General features: G+C 45.0%; 1 protein-coding gene across 1 annotated transcript in view; it reads right to left on the reverse strand.

Moving 5' to 3' along the window:
- COL24A1 (collagen, type XXIV, alpha 1) overlaps window positions 1–27,143 on the reverse strand; it is a 346,183-nt gene that overhangs the window by 270,493 nt on the left and 48,547 nt on the right. The window contains exons 6-9 of the mRNA XM_015416682.1: window positions 25,909–25,962; window positions 20,461–20,514; window positions 11,517–11,561; window positions 9,660–9,713 (exon numbers count right to left, since the gene is read on the reverse strand). Of these exons, the coding sequence (XP_015272168.1) occupies window positions 9,660–9,713; window positions 11,517–11,561; window positions 20,461–20,514; window positions 25,909–25,962 (207 nt within the window). The remainder of the gene's footprint in view (window positions 1–9,659; window positions 9,714–11,516; window positions 11,562–20,460; window positions 20,515–25,908; window positions 25,963–27,143) is intronic.

The raw sequence follows: 27,143 nt of genomic DNA on the forward strand, positions 1-27,143 counted from the left end.
CGGCCATAATAACTTGCTCATAAGTCAATTGTTGTAATTGGTCAGTTATATCCTTAAAAAATTTTTCCTTTGCTCCATTGGGTGCGTACACGTTGATCAACAATGTTTTTTTCTGCTGAATCATTAATTCCACACCCACGTATCTGCCATCTATGTCCTTAAAAATTTCTGTAGGTTGTAACTCCTTCTTCACATATGTCACAACTCCTTTTTTCTTGTTTGAGGCCGCAGAACAAAATTCAATTCCAAATAAAGCATTCTTTAAATATTTTATATCCTGTTTTCTAATATGTGTTTCTTGCAAGCATATCACGTTGCATTTCTGTTTCTGTATCCAATGATTGATTCTTTTCCTCTTGTTTGGTGAATTTAATCCATTAACATTCCATGACAACAATTTGTACTCCATTATGCGTTTTATTTTAAAGTTCTCCAAAGACGTCCGCATTGTCCGCCTTAAATTTATAAAAGTCCATCATCGATCTGATCTGAATCCTCCCACCTTGATACGTAAAGGATAAACCTTGTGGAATCTCCCATCTATATCTGATGCTCAAAGCTCTGAGTTTGTCCGCCAAGGATTTATACCTTTTCCTGTCTTGCAGTATTGTTCTTGGGAGTTCTCTCATCACCATAATTTTGTTTCCCTCTATTACAAAAGGGACGTTGAATTGCTTCTTGAATATCTCCTCTGTTATTGATCTTGTTACAAATTGTACAATTACATCCCTTGGTAAATTCTTCTTTTCTGCAATTCTGGAGTTCACTCTATAAATCAAATCAAAGTCTGAGTCCATTGACCCTTCCTCCTCGCCCAGAAAAGCCGTTATCACTTCCATCATTTTTTCTTTTAAGTTCTCATTCTCTGTTTCCTTAATGCCTCTGAATCTCAGATGAGTCTGCATCCTTCTGAACTCCATCATTGTCTCTGATCTTGTAATTTGTTGAGTCAAAGAATCTTGTTTCTCTTCTATTTTTTGTATCTTCTCCTCTGTCTCTGTAGTCTTGGTTGCATTTGCTTGAACATCCTTCTTAACTCCTTCCATTTCTTGCTTGATTGAAGTTATTTCTGTAGTAACCAATTCCTTCAATGCTGTTATGTTCTTCTCTTGGACTTCTTCTAGATGTTTCAGATGAATCTGAGTTTGCTTCTCCAGTTGGTCCCCCAATGTTTTTTCTATCTGCTCCCCCATGGCTTGTATTGCCTCTGTCATTCTCTTCTCCATTGCTTCCATGGAGGCTAAAAGTTCCACTGTCTTCCTTTCGCTAATGCCCGTCTAGGAATTCAACTTCCTGGATGTTTCACACGGACCTCTTTCTTTGTGACACCAGCCTGCTCTTCCCACGCTATTGTTCGTGAGTTTCGATTTTACAGTTGCGCACACGGCTCCATCTTCACCACAGGAATGTTAAACAATAAGCGTTTTTACAGTTTTTAAAGGCTTCAATCAACTTTTTTCTCTCCGGAATCGGATTTCTGGGATTTACTATTCATTTTCCGCTCAACCGCTTAATTCAAATTGACTCCAAACTCAGTTCAGGTAAGCGGCACGTTTTTGTTATCTAGCACGTTCAAAACGGGTTTCGCATTGTTTCTTTTAACTCACAGTTGTTGTCCTTCTTCAAAGAAGTCTGCTGACGAAGAATTTATGCCGGTAATCCGGCTCGATCGGCCACTATAGAGTTGCTTGGCACTTGCCTTCTTCGTGGGAGGAGGTCAAAGCCCAATTCAGCTTCTTCCGAAGCTGGATTACGCCAACCTCACACTCCCTCTAGGGCGCTGCTGCCTGCTTGTCCCCCCCCCTCGCTGGGGAGTGATGCGTTGGGCTGTGTATTGCCCAAACTGTCAAAAGTGGCCGTCGCTCGCTTCGCACGATCGCGAAACGCTTCAGTCCTCCATCTTAGCCAGACCGGAAGCCCGGCATACAACACACCTTGAACAGATAATAAAATCCCAGACAGGGAAGGTTGATGTGCTAGGTTTAGGACTTTAAAGATTAAAAAAACAGTAATTTTACTTGTGTCCAGAAACTAAATGAGAAGTGCTCCTGTACAGCCAAAGATCCCAGGAAGGCTATATAAATGCTGAACCATTGGGTGGAGGCAATCTTGGAATGGATGCAGGATAATAAAGTGATGTTTAATCCTGATAAAACAAAAGTCAGAAAGTTGGACCTGGGACGTCAGGTGTCACCAGTTCTGCATTGGGTTGCACTCCCCTTGAAGCAACAGGTCTGTAGTTTGGGAATGCTCCTGGACCCAGGCCTACTGCTGGATAAGCAAGCTGCAGCTGTGGCCAGGAGAGCCTTTTACCAGCTTTCACTGTTTAGTCTTTCCCAGTCAGAAAATATCTGTCCATTGTGGTGCATACCCTGGTTTTTTCAAGATTTCATTACTGCAATGCATTGTACATGGACCTGCCCTTTAAAAAAATGTTTGGAAACTTCAACTGGTGGAGAATACAGCAGCCAGGGTGGGTTGCGGGGACCATATCACTTCAACCTTGGCCCTTCTACACAATCTGTTTCTGGTTAAAATTCAAGGTGTTTGTGTTGACCTTTAAAACCCTACAATGCTATGATGATAACTCTGTCTATGTACCAATCTTGGCTAATCTATTACTACAACAAATACAGTTTCAGTTAAACCACTACATGGTTTGGGACCAGAACACCTGAAGGTTCTCCTCCTCCCTTACATACCTACCCAACCACTATGGCCATCTTCCGAGGTCCTGCTTAAGGTGCCCCTGCCTTCTGAGATTAGGCAGATGGCAACCCGGGAGAGGGCCTTCTCAGTTGTGGCACCAACATTCTAGAACTCTCTCTCCAGAGAGACTCACCTGTCCCCTGTTGTTGCCATCTTGTGCCAGCAAGTGATGACTTCGTTTGTTTTGTCTGGTGTTCCCTCAGAGACCCCTCCTTCCTACCGTGTTTTTAATTGTTTTATGTATTTTATTTACAGGGGGATCAGTGACACACGATGGCCTCCGCTCCCCACAGACGCTCCTCCACTGCTCGTTCGTAAGGAACACCTGTCACCATGAGGGCACCGACACGTTTCCATGCGGGGCTGATGGAATTGTTCCACTGCTTCAGGGTGGACATTTCCATCTGGGCAGCATGTCCCAGGGACGACACCCATTCTGCCACCTTTCACCAGAAGGCATAGCAGCAGGAGGTCATGGAGCTTTTCCTAGCAGTGGCCAGAGCAATGCAAGTTTGATGATTAAGCCGTACTGCAGCACCTGCTCAGCCTCAATCCAGTTGGGCTAGCGATGGCCATTCCCGTCACCAGATGTACCCATGGCCATGCCGCACACACATTTTGGAAGGTGGGGTGGCCCAAGCCCAGGAGGTGTTTGCAGCTAGAAGTCGACAGGCTATGCACATGGGGGGGGGGTAGGTCATATCCGGCAGCTCTTACACACCCATCATGGAGGCAATGGTGCCCCTGACTCCCGCCCTCATCATCAGTGTTTCCATTCCCCGCAGGTTCAGGCATGTGTGGCATGTGTGGGATGGTGCCCCCTTCTGCCTCTTCCTCGGATACTTGGAGAGTGCATTTGCCAGCTCCCAGCCCTGTATGTCTGGGTGGCACAGCAACCGCAGAGGCATCAAGCCCACCATTACTGAGAGCACATCAGCACTCTCCGCCAGGTGGACTGGACCTGCCTGGATCGATTCCGCCTTGACCACATGGTCATTCATGTGGGGAGCTCAGCCCAGCCCTCCAAAGCCAGGTCCCTGCTCCCTGTGCCATCTCCTTCTTGCAGAAAGTCCTGCTGTCCTTCTGCTTCCTTGTCATCGAGGTCCTGGAGGTGCCCCAGTCCTCAGCCAGCTGATGTCTGCACGCCTTCCTGCATGCCATGCTTGCTCATATCCAGGAGCATGTCTGCTTCCCCACAGGGGAAGCCAAGCTTATACCCATCAGGCAGTTGGGAGCTTCCCCAATGTGGTTGGAGCACTGGACTGCACCCATCTCACCCTGATAGCCCCCTGGAAGAGCCACAGGTCTACCACAACCACCACCACTTCTACAGTCTGAGTGTCCAGGCCTCCTGTGACCACCTGGACTTCTTCACAGACCTTGTGGCCAAGTTCCCAAGCAGCGTGCACAATGCGCAGATATTTGCCCCGTCCAGTCTGAACCGCCTCATGGCTTCCTGGCCTGAGGGCACGAGCTGGCTCCTGGGTCAGTGCAGCGTTTTGGCTGGGGGGGGGGTGACTCGGGCCTAACTCTCTGACCTACCTCACCTCTCTCTCCAGGAGACTGTGGATATCCCCTGCTAACATACGATGATGCATTATCCTAAAGATGACACCCTCGACCATGCAGCCTACAACCAAGCCCACCGGCAAACATGAACGGTCATCAAGCGGGTATTTGGCCAGCTGAAGATGTAATTACACTGCCTTCACCACATAGGGGAACATTGAGTAATACAGCCCCAGGCAGTGGTGAAGCTTTTTATGGTGTGTGTGATGCTCCACAACATGGCCCTACACCAGCACCTCCCACCAGCACCTCTGATGAGTGACGTGAAGGGCCCCTGGCCTGGAGAGGAGGAACCCCCACTATCCCCACAGGCTTCTATGTGATAGGACCTTGGGGGTCATTTGCTGAAGGAGGATGTGCGGCAACACATCTGGCAGCACCAATATCTTGAGAGTGGCACTGCCACCTAGATGCTCACAACCCTCTGGCACGAGGGCAAGACAGGCCCAAAGGTGGGACCCCCCCCCCAGCATGCTGCATCTGGGTGCTTGCCTGCACTCCTGCTACCCACTGGCCTGGGGCACATGCCAGGGGGCAGCCCCCAGACATGGTTGCCAGCGCAAGGCCACTGGGGTTGCAAGGCGAGCCTCAGCCATCAAAGGCCACAGCCCTGATGGGAACTTGAGTGGAGGGGGGCATGGGAGGCCGTGATGGGCAGTGCTCTATAGGCCTGCCGTGGGTGCCCAGAAGGTGCCACGATCCACTCCTGCTGCCCACCACACCACCTCACTTGAAGACCAGAATTTCTGAGGGGATGTATCAGATGTGTGGGGGCCTTGGAATGCACCATCCCATTCTTGATAGCATCTCCATGGTACTGGAGAGGGCAGGAGGGGATGCAGGAGTCTACGTGCAGCCCTGTGGCTAGGCATGTGGCTCCTGACAGATATCCTCCTGCCCTGGCTGGGACCAGCACCCGGCCTTCCCAGGCCATGAATGAGCAGCTCCCAGCCTCAGGGCTCACTGGCTGTGGGTTTGTGCAGTGCTCCACCCAAGCGAGCTGGTCTGGTTTTGACAGAGGTTTGGTCCTCTGAACAGGGGAAGGAGCAACAGTGACAACAGAGCTAGGAATTTCCGCCAGATAGGGTAATTATGGATTGAATTTGAACAGTTATGTAAACTCGATGGGGAATTAAAAAACAGACTTTGTGGGAGGGACTGCACATGTGTGCAGATCACCATAGCCCCCCGCAGTGCAGCCCTGTACATCCTGCTGGCAGTGGGCAGATGCTCCTAGAGCTCTGTGGGCACTATGCCCCAGAATGGTTGTGGCTGGGTGAGTCCACTATGTGCCATGTGGGTCCCAAATTAGTATAGGCAAATTTCCCAGGGCCACTGACAGGCAAGTGGCCAGAGCGAGCCTCTGTAGGGGCCCACTGAATGAAACTGACCACCTACACTCTGCAGCACAGCAGCCTTCCTGTCCAGCCCCAAAGACATGTCAGCCCCTGGAGGCAGACCCCCGGCTTGCACCAGGGCTCATCCCTGGGATACAGGCCTAGGCACTGCTGTAGAGCTGAGGTGAGGTATCAGGGTGGACACCTGTGCCTGCTATGGGCACCCTGTCTCTGACCACTGCGGTCCCCAGGGCAGCCCCCCCAATGCTCCATCTACGGCTTCTGCTCTGTTTGTCAGCTTTAGTGCTCTGCTTTACTCAACCGACAGGAGCCTCAAAGGGGCTTCTGATCTCCCTCCTTTCCTCTCCCCCCAACAGGAGAAGTAAGTCGGGCTGAGAGAGTTCTGACAGAACTGTGACTGGGCCAGGTCACTCAGCAGCCTTCCTGTGGAGAGGGAGTGGGGAATCACACCCAACTCTCCAGATGACTGCATGCCGCCCTTAACAACAACACCATGCTGGGGCAGGTGCTGGCTAGATGCCATGCCATCCAGGAGGGACCCCTTACCTGCCATCCCCCTCTTCCCCACTGCTTGAATGTCATTGTGGGCCAAATGTTTTAGCCACAGGGGGCGGATTATCCCTGGGTGCCCAGTACCTGAGCCACCCTTGCAAGCCCCCCAGCCACAGTCCACAGCAGGCACACACACAGCCCAGGAGCACTGAGCTAGAGCTTTATTGTTGGGAGCATGCACTACAGAGTGGTCAGACTAGGGTGGCAGCCAGGGCCCCTGGGCCCCCCACTCGGTCCTGGAGGCAGGAGCGGATGCAAGACTGACACCAGGGAAGGTCACCACAAGGCCAGTTGCTTCAGCATGCTCATGGGCATGGCTTCTGGTCTCAGCTGGCCCCTGAAGCTGGGCTGTTTACGCCCAGTGGTGCTGATCCTTCAGGGAGAGCCGCTCATGGAGACGGTTCTCCCTGCAGGATCAGCACCATAGGGCGTAAACAACAGTCCCACATGCAGCAGCCAAGGAGCCTCATGGGCAGCTCCTGGCCACCTTGCAGTCTTCCTGGATCCGGATGGCACAGGAATCAACGGCAGCCACAGCCACCCTGACATACTCTCCTCACCTCTGTGTCTTGGGAAACGCCCTTGCTCGGATGTTATGGGACTTGCTGCACCCGCAAGGGAAGGGAATCACCATCAGGTGGAGGCACTCTGCCCACAGCCTTATGATGAGGGCGACCCACCCACACTCATGGTCCACAAGGAACATGCAGTGGTTCGCTGGCTCCACATATGCCCGGGGAAGTGCCCCCCAGCACCAAGCTGCCAGGGTCCCCAGAGGCTGCTGCACCATCCCACCCCCAACCATGCTACTGTTCTGGCCCATGGGGTGCGGCTGGAGTCAGCGGTCACCGCTTACCTGTTGGTGCATTGCCACCCCTCGGGATCCCGGCAGACAAGCTCCGGATCCTGTATGGTCTGAAATTGGGGAGGGATCAGCCACAGAGTGTGGACTTTGCTCTCCCACTGCTCTCCTAACCCCAGGTGCTCACTCAAGAGTGCTAGGTGCCCTGCACCTCTGTTGTCCATCACCGAGCTAGGTGCATGCTCACTCTAATTCCATATAGCAGGGAGCTGCCCAGCATCATCCTGTGAAGTGGTGGCATTCTGTCACGGGGCTATTTGTAGGGTGGGGCAGGCTGTCAGGGGCAGGGAGGGGACAGGGCCCACATGTGGGTGCTGCAGAGATTGGGTGCACTGTTGGTCAAGATCCTGAGCTGCTTGGCCTCTAAGGGATGTGGCTGTGGATGTTTGCCGAGGAGTGGCCAGGGAGTTTCCACTGGTGCCAATAGGCTGCACCAGCGTGATTGTGCGGCACTGCAGCACTCGTGGCCGGCGATGGTGTAAGTCTGCCTTACACTGGCATATCTCCAATTTACGCTGGCTTTGGGGTCAGTCGGCTCCCTGTTCTCATCCCCCACCCCCAGGATTGCTGTGTAAGTATTCCATGATCTCAGTTTCAAGTTCTTGAAATAATACAAATAGTTTATTTCCATCAAAATGCTTGTTAGGAGATTGGAAATCAGTGAAAACCTTCCAGTACTCCAGAGATGCTTATCAGATAATTGTCCCTTTTACAGGATGAAAGAGCCATGCTGGGAAAAGAGGGTAAGAAGTAGGTTTGATCTCTTATGAAATTCTGCTGACTTTTGCATTTGATTTCTGGGTTTACTGATGAAAGGCAGGTGTCTCAGAAACAAACAAACAAGAAACCTGAAAAGAAACACATGAAGCAACTCTAAACAAGTCAAAAGGAGAGTAAGAAAATAATCTCAGAAAATATCAGCATGCATTGTTCCCATGAGGGAAAAGTAACAATAGCTATTACCTATTTAAACATGCTAATTTATGCACAGAAATTTAAGACTGGCATGGACAGAACTGGAAAAATGGATGGATGATAAAGTAAAACAAAGTAGACCAGCTTAGAAAGAGCTCAAACAGTAATTTATATCAGTACTTTTCCTTAACGTTCCCAAAATCAGAATTACTGCATGAGACTCTTTCTATGTCCTTTATGAAATACACAAAGATCCACATTTCTTCAGCATACAATTTCCCCATCACGAACCATCAAAAGTGAACTAATGACAAAGCACTACAGGTTTTTTGTTTGTTTGTTTGATAGTAGAAACCACACGCAACACCCACAAGAAACCTTAAAGGGGAATTCCTCCATTGGTCATCACGTTCCTCCTCCAGCTTCCTTCCCCACCCCAGCCACTCCCTTTCCCACTTGTCCTTTCATGTCCTCCTCCTTTTTCTTTGCTGGTACATTTCTCTTCACCATTCTCTTTTTTATATATGACATTTTTTATTTTTACAACAAACACATCAAACAAACAAACAATCAAAAAAAGACACAAAGTTTCTAATTATATCTGTTACAGTACCTCTTACCTTTCTCCATCCACCACCACCTCCTTCTACCATCTCATTCCTTCCCTACCCTCTAGCCACCTCTTTTTCCTTCCTGCTTCCACATTTTGCCATCTTGCCAAGTTTTCCTGTCTGCCACACCTTTCTCCCTTGCCCTTTTTGCCACATCCTCCTTCTGAGAGCCAGTTTGGTGTAATGGTTAGGAGCATGGACTCTAACCTGGGTGAACCGGGTTTGATTCCCCACGCCTCCATATGCAGCTGCTGGTGTGACCTTGGGTCACTCACAGTTCCCCTCAGAGCTGTTCTGGAAAAAGCAGTTCTCAAAAAAGAGCTCTCTCAGCCCCACCTACCTCACAGGGTGTCTGTTGTGGGGAGGGGAAGGGAAAGGGATTGTAAGACACTCTGAGACTCCTTTGGGTAGTGAAGGGCAGGGTATAAATCCAATCTCTTCTTCTTCTTGCTTTCTCCTCCCCCCCTAACTTTTCCTTCAATTGCAGTGTCAGTGGTCATAGCTGCCTTCCTCCTACTGTGCTCTCACCACTGCTTTCTTGACTCCATCTCCTCTTCTCCCCCTTCTACTTTCTTCTTGTCACCATTTTCCCCTCCACCATTTGTTTAGCATTATGAGATCCCATTTTTCACTCATTTGGAAGGGATTTAAAAAAAATCTTATTTTTTTAAAAAAACTTTTTCAACTTTTTTTGTTGTTGCAAACCTAGAGTTTACTCCAGGTTTGTAGAAAAAAATGCGCTCTATCTATACATGACTTCAATGTGAAGATTTTTTAAATCTGCACTTTAGTAATTGTTGCAGGTAGAATGACATATATACACATTAACTGTTCGGCAAACAGTTAATTCTGATCCTCTGGGGGGGGAATATTAAGATAAAAAGGAAATTCTCTTAACTTCTCCAGTGAATATACTAAGCACAAAAACTAACCAGGTTAAACAGAGTGCAGCAATATAATCTCAATACACACACACAACATTCTAGGGTTGTATTTATTTGTAAATAAAATGTATTTCTGACAATCAGTGTTGAAAGCAAAAAGGAAATCTGATAGTTTAGGTCTGAAGCATAGTTACTGCACCTGCCTGCCAGGGTAACCAGGAGCCCCAGGGTTGCCTGCCATTCCTGGAATTCCCTAAATTGAAAGGGAAAGAAGAATTAGCGCATTTTATACTTCTAGGAAAGCACTCCAAGACTGCTTTTCATGTAACTTACATAAAACATAAATCTCATGCATCAACATGATTATTCACCTAAACAGTGGAATACATAGCTCAATAGGAAGAAATGGCTATTTTAGAACACAGTGAAATATCTGATACAGACTGATAGATGAAGGCAAATTTTAAAAGCATGTTTGGGGAAAAGCACAAAATGGAAGATTCCCCCAGCAGGCAAGGATTTATAATGCATATTCCATTGGCTGACATCAAATTTGGTCACATTTTTTGTTAAATATACTGAAACAATGTATGAATGCTTCAATTCATAATCTACAGCAAATTTTCTTAATGTGTCTCTTTATGAATAATCCACGTGTAAACGTTTTAGCTGCTCAATGCTGTTTTTAACAGTCAAAAATCCCGGTGGTGCTGGCTAGTGAATGTTGGAGGGAGCCTAAAAGCAATCTTCATTCCAGTTGGCATGCAACCACAATTTACATTTCCAAAACATTTAGGCTGTCATCTATATGATTTTTTAAAAAATACATATGAATACAATTATGACAGTTTGTAAATGAAGAGCCTATGAGCACTTTTGGAATTTTGAGAAAAGAGGGCACCTTCAAATGGTTGCTAAGACAAAGGATCAATCACAAAATAGCTACCATGTAGGCAGCGCCAGTCCAAAACGTTGGGAGATTATGCAAAATTCTAGGAGGTTCCAAGCCAAGCATTCTCCTATGGCAGGGGCTGCTGCTTCGGAATAGGCATTTGCTGCAGGTGCGAAGGTGATGTCCCCTTGGACTCTTCTGAAGCAACTCTTGTACCAATAAAGTGAAGCAAAGCTAGGACTGGCTCTTTACTTTGGGAAAGAGATGCACTGTTTGGTTTCAGTTTCCAAAGAAAGCAGAAGCCTCCTGTTCTCTTTTACTCCTGGAAAGGAATGCCTTTGCCCCTGGCCCTAGGAAGGTTAGATCCCCTGTGGATGTGGAATCTCCAGGCCTTGCAGGTTGCCCTTCTTCCAGAACTTGTGCCAGTGCTAGCAAACTGGCCCTTCCTTCCCTCTTCTCCCTGGTTCTTCCAGCTTCTGCCTTTTAACTACCACCTGAGTAAGTAAATACTAGCAACACTGTCCTGCTCCCTGATGACCACCAAGCACATAATTTAACTTTCTTGCATAACTGCAGTTCAGCTACTTCTTCTCTTAGATCTTCTCCTTTATCTCCTCCTCCCTCAGCATGTGGTATGATGCGATATGGCCACAGCAGGCATGTAAGCTGTCTACCACTCACTATTGACATGCATATGCCCTGGGTTACAGGATTTCATGGCAAAGACTGAGCTGAAGGCATCCAGTTCAGCATTTTGATAGCATTACAGATAATAGGTAAGCGCTCCAGACTGTGACCTGGTTCAAAATGTTGTAGTCCCCACAAATATTAATTCTTCTGTTTTGGCAAATAGCACCAGAGACACAAAAGAAGAGGGCAGAGAAATGTATCAGCACTTAGCCATGTTTTTTGTCAGTACTTCAGAGCCACCAGTTTGATTTTGTCATGGAATAGACACAATGAGCTATAGGTCAAATCTAGAAAGAATGACCAAGTGAAGTTTTAAAAATAACAACATACTTACCACTTTTTAAATCTCACCCTCCTCCACAAATCTCATAGTGATGAATATGGGGTTCCCTTCCCTTGCTTAAACTTCACAACAATTGTTCAAAGCAGGTTAGGCTGAGACATATATTTCATGAGAGATCTTGGATCACTTACTTGATCCCCTTGTGGTCCTCTTGCTCCTGGATATCCAATAGGACCCTGCAGGTATAAAAGAGTAACAAACATTGCAATGAATATCCAAACCAATGCATATACACACAAAAATCAGACATAATATTGTTCTTTTCTTTCCTTCAGCAAGTAGAACATTACCATTTCCTTGTGACACTGTTACATCTACATGCCTTAGCAGTTGTGGAGTATGAATAGGGATGGGCACGAACCACATTTTTTGCGGTTTGTTTTGGTTCATGGCTGAACCATGAACCGAACCATGAACCAATATGAACCAAGAGGTTGGTTCACAAACTGATACGAACTGCTTCAGTTTGTGAACTAACCTCTTGGTTCATATTGGTTCATGGTTCGGTTCATGGTTCGGTTCATGCTTTCTGCTCCCTGCTGCTTTTGGAGACATCTATCTATCTATCTATCTATCTATCTATCTATCTATCTATCTATCTATCTATCTATCATCTATCTATCTATCTATCTATCTATCTATCTATCTATCGTATTTGTATCCTGCCCATCCCACGAGCGGGCTCAGGGTGGGTCACATCATCTTTCAACAATCACAATAAAGTTTAAAAGTACAGTATAAACATTAAAAAACAGTGGTTATAGCTGCTGGTGGAAGTTCCAGCCCATTAATACAGATGGATATGGCCGATTGCTGATGGTTGGATGGCCGGCAGGTGGGAGACAGCAACCTGAGGGAGGCCATATGTGGATACCCACTGCCTCAACCAAAAGCCTGGCAGAACAGCTCCGTCTTCCAGGCTCTGTGGAACTGAGTAAGATCCCGCAGGACCCTGATCTCGATGGAGAGCATGTTCCACCAGGTGGGAGCCAGGGCAGAGAAAGCCCTGGCCCTGGTCGAGGCTAGACAGACATCCTTTGGGCCAGGGACCACCAGGAGGTGTTGATTATTAGAGCATAAAGCTCTTTGAGGCATTTATGGGAAAGAGGTGGTCCCTTAGGTATGTTAGTCCAAGGCCATATAAGGCTTTGAAGATTTTAGCTTCTAGAGAAAATTCAGGCTTGATTTGAGCTAGAATCCACTTATTTGTCTTGTTGGTGGGTTTATGGCAGGGCTATTTTTGGGCAGGAACGCACAGGAACGGAGTTCCGGCTGGCTTCAGAGTTGGTCACACCCAATGCAGCCAAAACCTTTGCGTGCGTGGCTACAGAGGGAAGGCCTAAAGAGCGACACCCCCCGGTGACTCTGAGGTGGGTGGGCCACAGGGGGCCCTGGAAGGATTTAAATGCCTCCCTATGCCTTCCCTGGCCTATCCAAGGGCTGGCTTGCTCAGGCTCCTTGCAGCCGCAGGGTGCCCAGGCAAGCCAAGGGAAGGCAGTTTAAGCTGCCTTCCCTTCCCTTCAAGCCAAGGGAAGGCATGGGGTGTGACCTAATATGCTAATGCGCTATGATGTCAGGGGTGTGGCCTAATATGCTAATGAGTTTCTGCTATTGGGTGTGGCCTATTATGCTAATGAGTTCCTGCTGGGCTTTTTCTACAAAAAAAAGCCCTGGTTTATGGTATCTGTAAAACTTTCCTCCAACACCACATATCAAAGGAATCCATTGTCTTCTTGTCAGCTTTCTTCAATGTTCAATTTTCATGCCCATACACAGTAATGGGGGAATACCGTAGTATGAATTATCTTGATCCTGGTCTCCAGAGACACAATCTTACACAGAAGGATCTTTTCCAGTTCCTTCTAGGCTGCCTTTCCAAGCCTCAGTCTCCTTCTGATTTTTTGGTTGCAGTTTCCTTTTTGGTTGATGATTGAGTCAAGTAATACAAAATCTTTATTTCAATTTCTTCATTATCAACCTTAAAACTCTGTAATTCCTCTGTAGCCATTATTTTTGTCTTCTTAATGTTCAACTGTAATCGCTCTTTGGCACATTCTCCTTTAACCTTCACTGGTAGTAATTTCAACTCTTCACTATTTTTTGCCACTAATGTGTCATCTGTATAACGTGTCATCTGTATATCTCAAATTGTTAATGTTCCTTCCGTGGACTGCCAAAAAGGCAAATAAGTGGGTTCTAGATCAAATCAAACCTTAACTTTCCCTAGAAGCTAAAATGACTAAAAAGAGTCTATTGTACTTTCATCACATTATGAGAAGACAAGACTCAAAGACAATAATGCTAGGAAATGTTGAAGGCAGCAGACAAAGAGGAAGACCAAACAACAGATGGATTGACTCAATCAAGGAAGCCATGGTCCTCCATTTGCTAGACTTGAGCAAAGCTAAAATAGGATGTTTTGGAGGTCATTAATTCATAGGGTTGCCATATGTTGGAAACAACTTGATGGCACTTCACACAGATACAACCCAGCTTTCATTATGATATGCTTTGCATACAGACTGAACAGATGGAAAATAATATTCATCCTAGTCTGACACCTTTGCTAATTGGAAACCATTCTGTTTCGCCATATTCTGTCCTAACAATAGCCTCTTGTCCAGAGCACCCATTCCACATCAAAAGAAGGAGATGTTGTGGCATACCCATTTCTTTTAAATCCAAATGTAGCCTTTCATGATCCACACAGTCAATCTATAAAACACAAACTGATTTTTTTCTGAAATTCTCTGGTATGCTCCAGTAACCAAATTGCAATATGATGTCTAGTGCCACTCATCTGAACCCAGTTTGAACATCTGGTATTTCTTATTCCACATATAGTAAGAGTCCTCATTGTAAAGTTTTGAGCACCACTTTGCTAGCATGTTCAATGAACATGATGGTCCAATAGTTGCTGCAATCTTTGGTGTCACCTGTTTTGGAACTGGAATGTAGACTGAGCACTTCCAGTCTGTGGGCCATTACAGAGTGTCATTACTGCTTAAGAATACCTATGTTTAAGAATGACAATTCAACTTGTAAAGATGTTGCAATTTTGCTTTCAGATCTTGGAAAATAATGTTAGTTCTGAAGGCTTAATCTTAGCACAAGATTACTATTTGACAAATGTATCACTACCAGTAGTAGTAGCAGTAGGAGTATTTATCATTTTAATGACAATGGAAAATGATGGCACAAAATCATGTAACTATAGTCTTTTCCAATGCTGAAATGCTTTTCTGGCAGGCGAAGAGGGTACAATTTCTGTGCTCTTTGTGATGGTACTCTGACCCCCAAAGAAGTGAATTTCAGCAGGCTCAATGGGAAGGAGAGGCAAAGGCTCATCAGTGAGCTCTGATCAACTCATGGATCTTGTAGGATTCAGGCCTGTTTCTTAAATGGATGAATAAATAAAGCAGCTGGTCATTTGAAGGGAAGGTGTGTCTATGCACCGTGTGTTCTTTGTTGTGGTTCACTGTCCAGCTCTGAGCATAAACAGATTCTTTATTTTTTGACAAGAGTTACAAAGCAATAAATTCCTTAAGCCATGGTTCATTCACCTGTTCCTCTCACTGGTATTCCTCTATTTCCATATATAGGAGCACAAAAAATGCAGTGGCAGCTGCAAAAGTAAGCAGAAAGTCCTTGGTACTTTATTTCTATTTTCTAGATTTTCTAAGTGTCCAGCAGAAAAATATTGGTGATTATTTCTCTCTTGACGTACAAATACATGTGCTTATACACAGGAAATGAGCAGGATACACAAAGGTAGCCAGCTACAAATGACAGTGCATCGCTCTTTTACTTATATAGATAAAAAGGTCAACTTGAATGTCAATATATGAAGCTCTTTTTACTAAATCGGCCTATCAATCTATCTAGCTCAATATTGCCTACTTTGACTTGCCGTAACATTCTAGGCACAGAAAAAAATTTCCCAGCATCTGGTACCCAAGATCTTTAAATACAGATGCCAAGAATTGAACAAGAGAACTGATGCTCTCCAGCTAAGCCATGGTCCTGAGGGGAGTCCTAATGTTGTCATGGAAATAGGCCTTTGCAGTACTAATTCTGTCACCTAACTTCAAGCTTTGTTGGTTGAAACAATGTGCTTCTAAGTATGAAGACAGTGCCAGATAATATTTCAAAAGCCAAAGGAGGGGCTGAATTGGCTAACTGGTGATCAGGAGTGAGATATCAACTCCTTGCCTACCAAAACCAGAAAAGTTTTTTAAAAATCTGCAAGTATTATTTAATTTATAAACTATAGCAAACTACATTATTTTCCCCCAATGTGCAACATTTGGCATATTAAGCCTGTTTCTTTAATATTTCAAGTTCTTGACTAATCACCTATTTACTTTCTTGTTGAACTGAACAAATATTTGTTCCAATATATTAGTCTTGTTCTGCCAGGCAAGCAGCATGCTTGTTCTTTTCAAATAGGTTCAATGCTCTATAGGCCTTTTTGTATTTACTTAAAGGAGTCTTCAAGTTAAACCAGCCATATATTTTTTCTTTACCCCAGATCCAACATCTATCATAAGCAGAATTACACAGGGTCAAATCATGCATTCTATAGAATACCCATGATTAGCTCACTCAGTATTTAACATGGAAATGTAGCTGTGGAAGACAGGTGCTCAGTTTGTATCAGGGCCACCCCTTTCTTCTCAAGCTGTTTCCAGTTGTACTGGCTGTGCTCCCCTTCTAATGGGGGGGTGTCTTCCTTTATCAGTGCCTCCTCAAGTATGGTGGGAACTGATTTGGAGGGAGAAGTCCAAATCGTCCCAACAAACATGTGGAAGTAACCTTGTGGTTCTTTGTATTCCAGCTAAAGTTTGGACTAAAGTAATCTCTGCCTTCCTTTTTGCCATATAATAAATTCTCCTCATGCCCCTGATCGTACAGAGATATCAACTGTGAGCAACAGGATTATATGCTATGTCATTTGTGTTACTATGGTACCATCACCGTTTAAATTCAGCTGCAACTATGCATTCTTCATGCATATGGTTAGCCAATTGTCATGACCCCAGAGGGGTCTTTGGTTTTCGCCGCCACCACCCTGGACTTTCGGGTCCCTTGGGAGTCCCAGGGTATCTCCCAAGCCCTTGCTGACCGAGCAATATGGACGTGAATGACCCAGGCAGACACCAAAATACATTAAGCAGAACAGGGTTTATTATGAGAACGATTGGGGCAAGGTGCTTCAACCGGGTAACAGGTAGGAAAAACCAAAAGAAAGTAAACTTAACACAGATGCCTTACTTTGGTTCGACTACCAGGCCCTAGCCTGCCTAACTCACTCAGGATTTTCCCCTTCTCCCAGCCCGGCCTGTCCCTCACTGGACCCAGCCGCAGGGAGGCAAAGGACGGGGCTTCTCCCCTTTTCCCTCAGAGAGTCTCCAGCAACTATCAGCCAGCAACTGCCTTAACTGTCTCTCCCAGACTTCATTCCCTAACAGACTCTAACGTCTCTTTAGAATCTTCTCTGACTCTCCCAATGCCTTCTGGGAGTTGTAGGCCTAGCCGCCTCCTACTGCCACCCAGGCCTCTTAGGCTGGCTAGGCCGTACTGGCACAGGCCAGATCATGACACCAATATTTAAGGCTTATTTCTTAAATTCGTCAAAGAATTATTCTGCTCAGTGAGGAATCAAATATGTGCTAGGAATGAGAACAAATGAGTATGCGCAAAGCCATGAAAATAAACTAATTGCTTTATAAATAATTTCCTTTTTACCACTGCTATAATCATCATAAATTAGGTCAATTAGCAGCAAAAATATAAATCAGATTGGCTTGCCAAAATTAAACACAATGTAACAAGCAGAGTGTTTATGGATCATTTGGGGGTTTTGTTGTGTTTTCTTGCATCACTTAAATGGAAACTGTACAATGAACTCCAGAATTTATTTACAAACATTTCAGCAGTTCACATAAAAAGTTTCCATCTGTAATTAGTAATAAGAATGTTAGGATTTGGCATGGTTTTCCTGTATATGGAATATATATTTAGAATGTGTTTGCAACTTCCAATCCTACCAATCTTCTGTGGCAGGAAATGGATTTAACGTCCACTTTTAAAACCAGAAGATACAGGATGGCCTTGTGCAAATGGTTCCACAGCAATCACATTTGTGACTGCACTACTCTGGATTTATTCTAGTCAGACAACTAAAGTGATGGAATATTGAGAAACGATGGCCCCGGTCACACGGGCAGGAAACTGCGGGGGAGAAGCGTGGCTGTTTGCCCTGGGGCAAACTACTGCGCAGTTAAGCGATCAGACCTCCCGTGGAGGTCCTGTGGAGGTACCGTGGAGGTTCCATGGCAAGGGAGAGGTGCTGATCACAGGACAAGCCGGCGCGCAACGAAGAAGCACACGCCGCGGCAAACTGTTTTGTTTTTGTGTGTACATGACAAATGCGCATGCTCCGTTGGGTGCGTGTGCGCATCCACAGAGACTTGGACAAAAAAACCCCACCTTATGTGCAAGGGGACATGGGCGGGCGCCGGATGCCACCGGAAACGCGATCAGACGCCCGCCCTTGCCCCACAGTTTCTGGAAACTAGTACCTCCAAGGTACTAGTTTTTTTGCCACGCAGTTTCGGCTGGAAGCCTCGGTTGAGCCACGAGAGTGCTACGCTTCCCAGATGTGCTGGTGAGATCGCGCCCGGAAACTCCGCCTGTTTTCCGTCTCACTTGTGTGGCTTCTGTTCCGTGTGACCGCAGCCGATGAGAACTTTCAATTCCACCAGAAGTCATACTTCCTTGAATTGGAACAATGGTGTACATGCTTATCCACTGGCAACAAGCGAATGGCAGCCTAAGCAGCCAGTGCCTGCCGGGAGCATAGAGAAGTCCCAGGGAAGGCCGGGAAGGGAGCAGACCCTGGCCAGAGTGTAGAAGAGTTTATACAAATAAACCAAAAAAATTAAGAGAGATGCTCCATACAAGCTAAGGCCTGAGCAACACTTGACAAGTCAACAAAGGGATCAACAAAGATCACCTCCAAATAAAACATTAAACATTAAACAGACTACTACAGGATATACAGCCAATACTTGTGCAGGCTGCCTTGCAAACTCTAGATGCATCCCCATCCAGAAATCCATGGAAAAGAACGTGTAATGTCCTTCACCTGAATCGTGACAATCCTCAAAGTATTGTGTAAACCCTGGAATGGGCAGAAAGTAGATCGTGATCCACAGGTAGTTCCCAGAGTAAATCACAATGGATCTTCTAAAAGCCACAGGGAGTCCTCATTGTGACCCTTGACTTAAAAGTTGCTCTCAAGTTTAGCCTAGTTATCTCTCTCCCCTCCCACTTTCCTTGGAAGTTCTATCCCTCATGAAGGCAATATCAACCAGTCTAGTAGGCTCTCACTGCAGACTCTCTTCTTGAGTATAAAGTCATCAAAAAGAATGCTGATACAAATTGCTGTTAAGAATTTTAATAAGGAATTATCAGTTATCTATTGATCTCAATGTACCTCACTTACAAAACGGTACTATAATTGGCTGCTGGTGACCAAGACCATATGTAGCATTTTAAAAGTCTGATACTGGAATCCCTGATCTGAAATAACTCAGAAGTGAACTTTTACAGGTAGATCTCATGTGGAGCAGCAGGTAATTGTGACTGAGCTTCATTCATGGGGGAGATCTGCAAATGGCTCCAGCTGATGAATCCCAGAGCCCTTGCAACCCCCCCCCCCCAAAAAAAATATATTCTTCAAACTTGATGTTTGCTTACCCCTCACACAGACCTCCATACAGCCAGTCTAAAAGTGCCATCCTAAGCAGAGATACAGCCATTAAAGTCATCAATGCTAATTCTGTGAACTTAGGCAGATCATGAGAGGGAGAGCAGGAAAGTTTGCATAAGTGCTTAGTTCTCATGGCCCTTTCTTATACATCCAGGGAAATGCTGATTGCCACTTTGGGTTTAGGAAGCAATTTTCTCCAGGCCAGTTTGGCCAGGAATCCTGGGGTGGGGTGGGGGTGTTGCCATCTTCTGGGCATGGAGCAGGGTCACAGGGAGTGGGGGGAGGTAGTTGTGAAATTCCTGCATTGTGCAGGGGGTTGGACTAGATGACCCTGGAGGTACCTTCTAACTGTGATTCTATGCCAATGGGCTGAGAAAGGTGTAGGGCATAGGAGTGCACTATAAATGTGTTAGCAAGATTAGTACAGGGAGCATGGCAATTGTGCAAAAAAACTAGCAACAGAAGCACCAGTTAAAGCCTCTCATTCAAAATACTGAAGGGGGTATCAGCCAGTTTGATGGATATGCCAAGAACAAGAAGAGTTCTAGTGTGATTATTGCAAAGTAATCCCAGTACTAAAGAACTGCCAATATGGTGTAATAGGATATCAGACTAGAACAAGGGGAAACTGGCCCACTCAGCCACGAACATCAGTGTTATCTACCTACTTTGGAGCTCCATTTTATACTCACAGCAACACTATGCATTAGCTTAAGCTGATGGAAAAAGACTGGCCCAAAGTCATCCAATGGATTCCATGGCTGAGTGAAGATTTGAATGTGGGTCTCTCCAACTTTCTATTCATACTGGAAGCAAGTGGCCTTAGGGAACCACTATATTTCAGCCTAGTCTACATTTTAAGGTTGTTGTGAGAGGACTATAATAAGTAAAAGGTGATAAGATGTGCACTGGAGCTATAAACCAACATTTCACTAGCCAAATTCTCACAATCTCATGGTTCTCAAAGGAAGGCCCTCTAGGCTGGAATATTCAGATATTTGGCACACAGACAAATTGGGTTTCAGTCAATTATTTTTAAGACTTCAAAAAATTACAGGGCATAATTCAGCTTTGATAGCCACAGCTGACACTGATATTTCTGTTCTGATCCACAGCTCTATTCACTTTACAGCAATCTTGCACATGACTTTCAGCAATCCCTACTTCAGCCCCTGATTGAAGATGACAGAGAAACACACTGAATATCTGTTTTCATATAAGCCTCAAACTGCTGTGCCTATTTTTATGGATGTCCATAATGGCCTTAAAAGTTAAATATAACAAAAACAGATTCTTACCTTTTCACCTTTCATGCCTACAAGTCCTGGCAAACCTACTGGTCCAGTATCACCCTGTAAAATCAGTAGGCACTCATCACTGTAGTTAGTCACAATATTGCAAAAATTAAAAAGGTATATATTTTTCATGTTTTGAAACTATATTATTAACTAACAAAAATTACACTGCATACAGCAGTTTCATAAATTAATATAAATAGGTAACATAATAATTAGTGAATACATGATCAGAGATATATATAAATACACCATATTTTGCAAGTTCACTTCTCAGACAGCTCCTTTTCCAGATAACACATTGATTGCCAATGTGTCCCTAAATGGTACTGAGTAGTCTTATTATGTAGCAATATTGCTATCTTATCATATTCACCATCTTCCCAAATTTCAATAACTATTTTGCTTATTGGGCAATGTCCGGAAATTCCAATATATCACAAATATTATTCTAGGTATTTTTAAATGTTTAACACTGTTCCCAGGAAGAAAGCTAAACTGGGGAAAAAGCACAGAATTTATATAATACACAGCATTTATTCCAGCTCCCTATTCAAAGACATGGCAACTATTTATTTAGAATACCACTTAGCTACCTTTCTAGAAAACAGCCACTGTTGTTTCCCCCACTCTTCACACCACACCAACCAGTTCAACCCACGCAATCTTACACCACATTGTACTGCATGCATAATACAGGTGTACTCTAAGCTGTCTGCATTCATAGAAAAATAACTCCAGACACACCATGTAAATGCAGATTACTTCAAAAGAGACCCCTCCCCACCAAAACAGCAGTTTTTCCTCATGATATTTACCAGGAAGCAGTAACAGCCTCAATATTATTGTGTATATGTACATAGTTAGTTGGATTCTATGCACCATAAGCACAATAGGGTTTGTGAAAAGGAATACTCCTATTGCCCCCTTCCCACTATAGAATACTGTGTCCCATAAAATCCTGCTCCTTAACCTTTATGGACCCTTAAAGTATAGTGTGGGGGTTCTGCAAGGAGCCTGCAGTGGGAGAGATAAAGAAACAGAAATCTTACACAAGTGGAAGTGCCATTCACACAAGTTGAAATACATATAGGATCAAATCCAGTAGCTTTATCTAGTAATACAGAGAGCTAGTTTGGTGTAGTGGTTAAGTGTGCAGACTCTAGTCTGGGAGAGCCGGGTTTGATTCCCCACTCATCCACTTGCATCAAGAGTATGCCATGCCTTCTCCCTCTGCTTTGGATTTGGGCAGAAGGATGTGAGAAATATTTCTTGAGCTCTGTGAAAGGCAGAATTGACCTTTGGAATAAAGGTTGGGTCTGTCTTTGTGGACGAGTATAGTTCATAGACCCTTCTGAAGGATGTGATGGCTGTAAGAAAGAGGGTCTTCATCCTCAGCCACTTCAATGAGACTTCCTTGATTAGCTCAAATGGTGGCTTGGTCAGTACTGAAAGAACCATATGTAGCCTCCATGTGGGAAACCTGTGAACCCATGATCGGTGCCTTTTACATGGGGCAGTACGTGGCCAAGGCTGTGATCTGTTCAGGATGTATTATAAATTCTGTTTGTTGTTTCACTGCTGGAGGCCAAAAGAGTTTCTGTGATGTCAGCATCATACTCTAGGCAGAGGGACCTCTAGGCATCAACCTCCAGGCAGTCATGTGCAGCTAATCTGGTTGTGGATGCCAGATGCGACCCTGATGTAGCATGTCTGGTGACACTGGTAACCTCCACGGAGGCTCTATAGCCTGCATGGCCAGAATGGAGCCACTAAAATGATGTCTGCTTGTTGTTCCTTGATCTTCCTCAGTACCTTGGGCATAATTGGAATAGGTGGAAAGGTGAATAACAGGGTCTTTGACCACACAGAGGTGAGAGCATCCGTTGCCTCTGCCCTGGGGTAGAGGAGCCTTGTGTAAAATCTGTTGAATTGGTAATTTATTGGGGACACAAAGAGATCTATTTATGGGAGGCCAAAATGCCTGGTGATCAGTAGAAATAGCTCCATCTTGAGGGACCATCCTCCTTCTTAAATCATTTGCCTGCTGAGCCAGTCTGCTTGGTTGTTCATGCTCTGCTCGAATTGACGTCAGATTTTTCTCTGCCAAGGAAATTACCTTTATTGTCTCAATCCCCCCCGTCTATGTATATTTTTGCTGATATGTTGTCTGTCCTCATTAAGAAGTGTATATGGGCTATCTGCAGTTGGAAGTGCCTTAATGCCAGATCTATGCCCCTCAGCTCTAGAATACTGATATTCAATTTCATTTCAGATTTGGACCACAGACTTTAGACTGGTTTGTTGTCCAGCATCACTCTTCATCCTGATAAGCTGGCATCTGCAAATATCTGTTTTATTGCCGACATCCAATAAGCCTTGCCTTGAAGCAGGGCTCTACTGGTAGCAGGAGCTCCTTTGCCACACACCCCTAGTGTAGCCAATCCTCCAAGAGCTTACAGTAACCCCAGTAAGAAGAGCTCTGTAAGCTCTTGGAGGATTGGCTACACTAGGGGTGTGTGGCCTAATATGCAAAGGAGCTCCTGCTACCAGTAGAGCCCTGCCTTGAAGTAAGTTGGACATCTTTATCCGCCATAACAGGCTGAACTTTACCTTGCGTAGTACTCAAACAGTACTCATGATCTGGAATTGGAAGGTCCTTAATGGTTGTTGTAATTGCCTTGTGTGCAGCTATCCCTACTGAACTGAATCTATGCATGATATCAGCAGACCCAAGAGTTTGGTCAGGGTCATAAGATAAGTAGATCTGTCCGTGATCACGGACGTTGACATCTCTGATTTGCTGTGCTTTGTGTACCAGGAGAAATAAGCAATTGACTGTTGTATCTATGATGACACCCAGGGGCTCTAATCATTGTACTAGGTGCAGTGAGCTCTTCTGCAGGTTTACAATGAAGCCATGACTTCGTACACATTGAATGGTATTTCTGTGACTGCTAATTACTTGGCTCTGGAGCTGCCTGATCAATAAGTCGTCTGGATAAGGGTGAATAAGAATCCCCTGTTCTCTTAACTTGATAATCAGATTGATTAGAAGTTTGGAGAAGACTCTAGGAGCCTTTGAGAGCCTGAACAGGAGGGCCTTGAATTGGAAGTGGTCTTCCCCGATGCAGAAACAGAGATAGCTCCTGTGCCAAAGGGTCCTTCTTGCAGCTGCGGCTGAAGACTTTGCCCTAGATGAAAATATGTGACTCTACCATCATGTCTGCCACAAAGGAGGCTGCCTTGAGCATTCTTATAGATCCTTCCCTGAGTCATCTATTAGACTTTGGTAGCAGTTGGAGCATCTTCCATGCTCAGACAACAGCTGCTCTGGATACTATGGATGCAGTTATAGATGCTTTATCACCATAGCCATGGCCTCAAGCAGTGCGTAATGCGAAATCTGCCTTTTTGTCCAGACTATCACGAATAGTGCCTTGACCATCTTCTGATAGTAGGCCAGAAGACTACAGTGCTGTAACTGGAGCGTCCATAAGTGAAAACTGCAAAAACTCATTAACAAACAAGGGTAATGCATACAACTTCTGAAGAAAGCCTAGATACTCCCTATTTTCCAGAGGTTTGGCCCACTCTGATTTTAATTTCGTTTCAAAGAATTCTGGGAAAGGAAAAGCTCTCTCAGTGATATGTACTCTGAGGGGGGATCATTTCCCTTAGATCTAGGTTTCTGAATAGAGTCTGCAATGTCCTTTTCCTTGGCTTCTGGATAATCTTGAGAGCTCTAGCACCATGAGGGCTTTAAACAGAAGATACTGGTAATCCTCAGACTTAAAAAAATTATTTGGCTGCTCAGGAATTTCAATGTCCTCCTCATTTTGTTTGTCTGAAAGAAATTCTCCCTCTTCTCTGTCAATAGGCTCATCAGAGGAAGAACCAGAGATTCAGCCCACCATGGTTCTCCCCCTTTTTCTGCTATAACCAGAGGCTTCTTTTTGGGCTGCTTTATTGGGCCAGTACTAGTGCTGGGCTACACTTCTCCTCTCACGTCTATCTTTCCCAGAGCCTATTTCTGAACCTTGGTGGGCAGGGAAAGGAGGAGGAGTAAGGCTGTGATCTCCCTGACGCTTGGTGTTTTTTGCATCCCTTGGGTATTCCACCACTATCAAAAAATTTCTTCATCTCCTCCCTCATGGTCTGCCTAATGACCAAAATAAATTCAGAGGGAAGCTGAAATGCTCCAAGGGGTCTTACTCTACCGGCCCCCTGCCCCCTGATGCCACTGCCATCTGAGTGTAAATCCTGTTCTTCTTGTAGAGCCGTCCCATGGAGCCGTCCCATGGAGCCAATTACCATGGAGGTTTAGCATAGCCAGGTTTCATATCCTCTGAAGCAGCTCTGCCCAGATAGGGGCTGCCTCCATGAGGTAAATCCTGTAGTTGGGACAGATCAAAATGGCTGCTGTTGTGAGCTGAAAGGCCCGAACTGCCTGAAGGCATGGGGGTGCTTTTCAATAGGCAGTGCTTTATTTTCCCAGCAGCAAGGGGTCAGCCACAGCCGCAGAAGCATGCTGCTCGTGGGCCTTGCAAATCTCCCCAGCAGTCTCCTCTGCGTCTGAAGTTAAAGATGCATCCACTTCCCCTCTGAGAGGACTCTGTCGCCGCCGTCGCCGCCGATTTTAAAGGTGATTTTACTCTTCTCTCTCTCTCCCTGATGGAGAGAGTATATGAGAAGCCCTGACCGCCTCCTTTCGCCTCACTCCCAGAGATCGGGAGAGGGAAGGGATAGAATGAGATGAAGAAGAATTGGGGGGGGGGGGGGAGAACAGACTCAGAGGAAAAAAACAGTAAGTTAAGAAATTAGAGAGAAAGATTAACAGAACAAACTGACAAGAGGTTAAAGATTTTAGGACTGAAGAGGCAAAGCCTATTCCGTTGTTGCTCTTCCTGTTGAGGCGGGGAGGGACCTGAAGGGGGTGACTCCCACAGACTGGAGACAGGAAGTTGAAAAATAGTTCCTGCCTCCCTGATTGGATGGTAGGAATCACCCTTCAAGATGTCCTCTGCCTCAGCAGGAGAATAGGGGTGGCCTGCAAAAATTTGCCAAAACTGTTCCCCCCCACACACAGACCTCACTGGCTCCTGGATACTACTTAGAGTTTATGTTTTACACTAAACCTTTCAGAACCCCTTGAACACTGAATTGGGGTTGCCAGACAGACAGACAGACAGTCAGTCAGTCAGTTAGAGCAAGCTTCAAGTAAAACAGTATTTTGTGTACAGCTCCAAATCTGACCATAATTTTTATGTACAGGTATATGATTTAATGTCCATACACTTTCAAATCACAATCCCCTTGTTTATATAACCTCTCTTCACACTGAAAACTTTCAGAGAAGACTGCAACATAATCAGTCAACAGCACAAACAGAAATACTGGCAAATCTTTAAACACTTTTGCAGACAGTTCTTAAATCATCAAACCAGCTACCTTTATTCCACGTTTTGCTTGCCCAGGGGAGAATCCTGGATCACCTTTAGGGCCCTGAAAGAGAAGTTAAATGTTTAAAAATACAAAAATTCTCTACTATTGTTGTTTTTGAAAGTGGACAAAACTGGGAATTATTGTTTTTCAATGAGGTGGAATGGCTTCTCATGCCTGTGATTTGTCATGAAGTGTTGACCTCTGAAACAGTTATAACTACCATATAACTCAGGTTATAATGCAACCACTATTTCTAAAGTTCTTTCATTCCTTAATAAGGGAAATACCTTCATAATTTACAATTTCAATAATATTGATCAAATGACTAACAGGCATGATGGGTACTTATATTTAAGAATTCCCCTTATTTTTTATTATAGTACATTACAGCTGTTATTGTACAATTGTAACAATTAAGAAAATATTTATATGGCAACAGAAAAAGCCAAGAATTAAATTGAAAGCCTTACAGGATGCAAAAGATAATGCTGGATTTGGAGTTCCAGGCAGGAAGAATTACTATAGGGCAGCAAGTTTGGTTTGGTTGAGAGAATGGATTTTACTTCAAGATCATCGGCTGCTAACTCTAGAAGGACATGACTTAAAACTGGGATGGGATGCGTTTCTATGGTATGGGAAAGCTTCTGGACATAAATATTTTAAAAATCATATGATAAGAAGATCATTATTGACACCTGGGAAAAGAATTGTCCACTGATATATACTAAAATTCCAGTGGAAGCTTTTTTTCAACCAGTTTTGACTTCAAAACAAACAGTTATTAGATATGCATAATTGTTAGATGATGGAAATAATTTAAAATCTCAGGAAGAGTTAAAGAAAAGGGAAATAAACTTAGATTGGTGGGCTAGAGTGCAAGTGGAATCTAGATATAGTAAGGACAAACAGACAGATGGAGTCTATTTAGAACAAGGTGCATTTGAAATTATTATGTAGAACTTCCGGTGGGTGGATCGGCGATGGCGGTCGCTCTCCTCAATGCTTGAGGAGGCAACTAGCACACCTTCGGCTTGGAGGGGTGCCACCTCAAGTGGCACCCCCACGGAGCCCTTGTGAAGGGTTCCAGGCCAGGGGGCTTTTGAGGGTTAGCCTCTTCGACGGCTTAATGCCAGAGAATAGAGGCTTCCCTCTGCCCCAATGGTCCAGCCGATGGGTGACCTTAGGGTACAAGCCAATCTAACCGGGACAAGCGCAGGAGATCAAGCGGAATAGCGTATGAA

This window comes from Gekko japonicus, unplaced genomic scaffold (genome assembly GCF_001447785.1).
Source record: "Gekko japonicus isolate JY-2015 unplaced genomic scaffold, Gekko_japonicus_V1.1 scaffold16, whole genome shotgun sequence".
NCBI classification, from domain to species: domain Eukaryota; kingdom Metazoa; phylum Chordata; class Lepidosauria; order Squamata; family Gekkonidae; genus Gekko; species Gekko japonicus.